This window comes from Borostomias antarcticus (genome assembly GCF_949987555.1).
Source record: "Borostomias antarcticus genome assembly, chromosome: 12".
NCBI classification, from domain to species: Eukaryota; Metazoa; Chordata; class Actinopteri; order Stomiiformes; family Stomiidae; genus Borostomias; species Borostomias antarcticus.
The window spans coordinates 9,581,519-9,586,518 of NC_140245.1; the positions used below are offsets into that span (position 1 = coordinate 9,581,519).

The 5,000-nt window shown below is 50.7% G+C and overlaps 1 protein-coding gene across 1 annotated transcript in view; it reads left to right on the top strand.

Moving 5' to 3' along the window:
- LOC311315689 (zinc finger E-box-binding homeobox 1-like) overlaps positions 1-5,000 on the top strand; it is a gene marked incomplete at its 3' end in the record, with an annotated part of 66,708 nt that overhangs the window by 38,932 nt on the left and 22,776 nt on the right. Inside the window, exon 2 of the mRNA XM_084446393.1 lies at positions 1-136. This exon is cut by the window's left edge and continues 17 nt beyond it. Within this exon, the coding sequence (XP_084302519.1) occupies positions 1-136 (136 nt within the window). The remainder of the gene's footprint in view (positions 137-5,000) is intronic.

The window sequence follows — 5,000 nt, forward strand, 5'->3', positions numbered from 1 at the left end:
GCTGTGGACGCCAGCTCAGACTCGGACGACGAGGACAAGCTCCACATCGTGGAGGACGACAGCCCCCCGGACCCGGACGCCGAGGACGACGCCGGCGCCACGGCCGTGTCCGCCCACAACGGCACGTGGAACGGAGGTGAGGGAGGCGAGGCAGACACCTGGCGGGGGGGGGGGCGTGGCCAGGTGAAGGCTGTCGTGCGACGGCATGGCGTGCGGATGTGAGCCGTTCTGTAGACAGGATCCCGCCACGCACCCCTGACAAGGGCCCCGCCCGAGAACAGAGGAAGAATGTGTTGTGAGTTTTCTCATCAGGCTTCCAGAATTAGATCCTTATGTAGAAAGGTTTTTCTTCGGCCTACATATGAGGAGGAGGAGCATCAAACTTCCTCCTTGGACAAATCCCCCCCCCGCCCCGCCCCGCCCCGGACCAGTCTCTCAACCCCATTCCCTGACCTCCCTGCCCCCCCAACCCCCATTGACCTTTCACCCCCCTGTTATTTAACTGCACTGCCTCTATCAAGGTCCCCCATGATTGGATGGGATATGTAGATGAGGATCAGACTGATAGAACTGCCAGACTGCCAGACCACGGATAGTAAATTGCCAGTGTGGGAACCTTTAAGGTCGAGCTGCGTACCTAGGACTGGAATGAGGAACTGATTAGTGTTGATACGATACGAAAGGACAAGCAATGACAAGAATGACAATGTACCTGTACTGGTTATATATGGCAAATAAACGTTCTATTCTATTCTATTCTATTCTATTCTATTCTATTCACTAAACAGTCCTATCCAGTCCCATTCCACAGTCCTATCAACAGTCCTATCCAGCCACTGGACAACTTCAGTGGTGTTTGTTAGCAGTGGTTTGGGCTGTAGAGACCGCCTGTCTCTGTTTCTACAGCCGGTCTGTGTAGGGAAGGACAGCGGGTCTGTGTAGGGAAGGTCTGTGTGGGGAAGGTCTGTAGGAAGGTCTGTGTAGGATAGGTCTGTAGGAAGGTCTGTGTAGGGAAGGTCTGTGTGGGGAAGGTCTGTGTAGGGAAGGTCTGTGTAGGGAAGGTCTGTGGGGAAGGTCTGTGTAGGGAAGGTCTGTAGGGAAGGTCTGTGTAGTGAAGGTCTGTGTAGGGAAGGTCTGTGGGGAAGGTCTGTGTAGGGAAGGTCTGTGTAGGGAAGGTCTGTGTAGGAAGGTCTGTGTGGGGAAGGTCTGTGTGGGGAAGGTCTGTGTGGGGAAGGTCTGTGTAGGGAAGGTCTGTGTAGGAAGGTCTGTGGAGAAGGTCTGTAGGGAAGGTCTGTGTGGGGAAGGTCTGTGTGGGGAAGGTCTGTGTAGGGAAGGTCTGTGTAGGAAGGTCTGTGGAGAAGGTCTGTAGGGAAGGTCTGTGTGGGGAAGGTCTGTGTAGGGAAGGTCTGTGTAGGAAGGTCTGTGGAGAAGGTCTGTAGGGAAGGTCTGTGTGGGGAAGGTCTGTGTCGGAAAGTTCTGTGTGGGGACGGTCTGTGGGGAAGGTCTGTGTAGGGAAGGTCTGTGTGGGGACGGTCTGTGTGGGGAAGGTCTGTAGGAAGGTCTGTGTAGGGAAGGTCTGTGTGGGGAAGGTCTGTGTGGGGAAGGTCTGTGTAGGGAAGGTTTGTGTGGGGAAGGTCTGTGTAGGGAAGGTCTGTAGGGAAGGTCTGTGTAGGGAAGGTCTGTAGGGAAGGTCTGTAGGGAAGGTCTGTGTAGGGAAGGTCTGTGTGGGGAAGGTCTGTGTAGGGAAGGTCTGTAGGGAAGGTCTGTGTAGGGAAGGTCTGTAGGGAAGGTCTGTAGGGAAGGTCTGTGTAGGGAAGGTCTGTGTGGGGAAGGTCTGTAGGGAAGGTCTGTGCTGCAGAAGGAGCTCTGCAGGCGCTGCTGCTGGCAATTTTACGCATCATTTAAGTGCAGTTGTCCACGTACACACTGCTCTCTCTCTCTCCCTCCCTCCCTCCCTCACTCTCTCTCTCCCTCCCTCCCTCCCTCACTCACTCTCTCTCTCCCTCCCTCCCTCACTCTCTCTCTCTCTCCCTCCCTCCCTCCCTCACTCTCTCTCTCTCCCCCCCTCCCTCACTCTCTCTCTCCCTCCCTCCCTCCCTCCCTCCCTCCCTCCCTCTCTCTCTCTCTCTCTCTCTCTCCCTCCCTCCCTCCCTCCCTCCCTCACTCTCTTTCTCTCTCTCCCCTCCCTCTCTCTCCCTTCCCCCCTCACTCTCTCTTTCTCTCTCTCTCCCTCCCTCACTCTCTTTCTCTCTCTCTCTCCCTATCTCTCTGTCCCTCCCCCACTCTCTCCCTCTCTCTTTCTCTCTCTCTCCCTCTCTCTCCCTTTCTCTCTCTCTCTCCCTCCCTCACTCTCTTTCTCTCTCTCTCCCTCTCTCTCTCCCTCTCTCTCTCTTTCCCTCCCTCTTTCTCTCTCTCTCTCTCTTTCTCTCTCTCTCTCTCTCTCTCTCCTTAGTAGATGTGAATATGTCACAGTGCGTTGGGCTCTGTTGTTGAGGTGTTAGTGCTGACTCTTCCCATTTGTTGAAGTCCTCCTCAAATCTGGTCCTTAAATCAGGAACGCATGACTGCATGACACACACACACACACACACGCACACACACACGCACACACACACACACACACACAATGATCCTCCTTCCACCCACAGACAGAGGACTGCACCACATGTAAAGCGATACACCTTTACATCCTACTTTAATAGCTTTGTAGCTACCGTGAATTAGCCTGCAGTACGCTAATCCATGCCAATACATTGGGACTGTGTGTTAGCATGTGTGCTAACTCTCTGAGTCCGGAAACAGTTGCGTGTAGGAGTCTAATCTCCACCTGTTCCAGTGCATTCTAGGTAGGGTGAGAGCCAAGGACATGGCAGCTCCTGTTTTAAGATGGAAAAGGTTTTGCTGAAAACATCTTTGGTGAGAATATATTTATTGCCAGAAACTACAATGTTATCTAAACCATATAAGGCAACGATACACGTCAACCTGATATATATGTCAAATCTGTTTTGTGTTCAGTACGAAGGTAGTTTTAATCTGCTGGACAATTTGCTCTGTGTTCAGTATGAAGGTACCATAGTTCTAATCTGATGGATTGAAGGTAGTTCTAATCTGATGGATTATTTGTTCTGTGTTCAGTATGAAGGTACTTAGTTCTAATCTGATGGATTGAAGGTAGTTCTAATCTGATGGATTATTTGTTCTGTGTTCATTATGAAGGTATTTAGTTCTAATCTGATGGATTGAAGGTAGTTCTAATCTGATGGATTATTTGTTCTGTGTTCAATATGAATGTATTTAGTTCTAATCTGATGGATTGAAGGTAGTTCTAATCTGATTGATTATTTGTTCTGTGTTCAGTATGAAGGTACTTAGTTCTAATCTGATGGATTGAAGGTAGTTCTAATCTGATGGTTCATTTGCTCTGTTGGAGAGTTTGATGGAGGGGAGCGGTTTCTCCATCCCTGACTTGATTTCATTTAGCTGCTGTTGGCGCCACATGGTTCTCTTGTACAGGAGGATATATTTGTGCGTGTGTGTGTGTGTGTGTGTGTGTGTGTGTGTGTGTGTGTGTGTGTGTGAGAGAGTGTGAGCAGTCATTGGAGCCATCAGGACAATGCGGAGGCCTGTGAGTAGTAAGCCTACTGAGAACCTGCTTGCTCTTGCTCTCTCTATCTCTCTCTCTCCTTCTCTCCCTCTCTCTCTCAGCTTGATGATCACATTAGCTCTCTTCCTCCTCCTCTCTCCTCTCTCTCTGTCCTCCTCTCCTCTGCCCTGGGGCCTGCCTGCCTACACAGCTGAATGCTCCCCTGTGACACTAAACCAGTCTCTCCAGACTCTAATATTATGCTGAATTGCCGTGCTCCGCATGCTACATAATAGAGTCTGAGCCACTTTGCCGCCCAAGCTGGTGTTCTGAGGGCGTATCGACGGGTCAAAATTTAAAGAGTGACAGGTCGTAGCAGCAAACAAGAAACGCTTCCACTACAGAATATCTAGTGGATCTAATGTAACATTATGCAAATGCAAATGTCAATATATACCCCCCCCCCCCCCAGGATTAATATTATTGCTATTGCGTGTACATAACACTAATTTTTCTTCTAAAATTCTAAACCCCTGTTTCTGTCTGACTAATGTGGGCGCAGGCCTGTCCTCTAGCTGTGCCTCTCTCCCACACACAGGGGGAGGCACCATTCAGTCTAATACACCCTACCCAACACAGCTAGATCCTCCCCTCAACACAGCCTGTTGGTTCATACTGGAGGGCTCTGCTGAACACAGGCATGCTACACAGTCCAGCGCTGGTTGGGGGGCCTCTTATTACTGATGCCTTTCACAGGCTCTCTCTCTCTCTTTCTTTCTCTCTCCCTCCCTCAGTCTCTCTCTCCCTCACTCTCTTTGTCTCTCTCTCTCCCTCCTCTCTCCCTCACTCTCTCTCTCCTCCCCTCACTCTCTCTCCCTCCCTCTATCCCTCACTCTCTCTCTCTTTGTCTCTCTCTCTCCCTCCCTCACTCTCTCCCTCCCTCTCTCTCTCTTCCTCCCTCCCTCTTTCTCTCTCTCTTCCTCCCTCCCTCACTCTCTCTCTTTGTCTACCTCTCTCCCTCACTCTCTCTCTCCCTCCCTCACTCTCTCTCTCCCTCCCTCCCTCTCTTTCTCTCTCTCCCTCCCTCACTCTCTCTTTCTCTCTCTCTCTCCCTCCCTCACTCTCTCTTTCTCTCTCTCTCTGCTGTTTTATGTGTTGGTGCTCTCACTCTCCTCTACTAATGCAGATTCCAAACATACACGTAAAACACTCCCATGTTTGTGCAGCACCCTGTAGGGGTGTAGGTTCGGTATGATGTACCCTCTTCTCACTGAACGAGATCTACGGTGCCTGAACCGTTTGTCTTTGTCTTAACAGTATATCGGGGAATATTCCTTGAAGAAGTGTGGGTTTCATGACGAAAACGCTGCTCCAGCTTAGCTCTGCTTCATAATGATAACTATTTGTAAGTAAG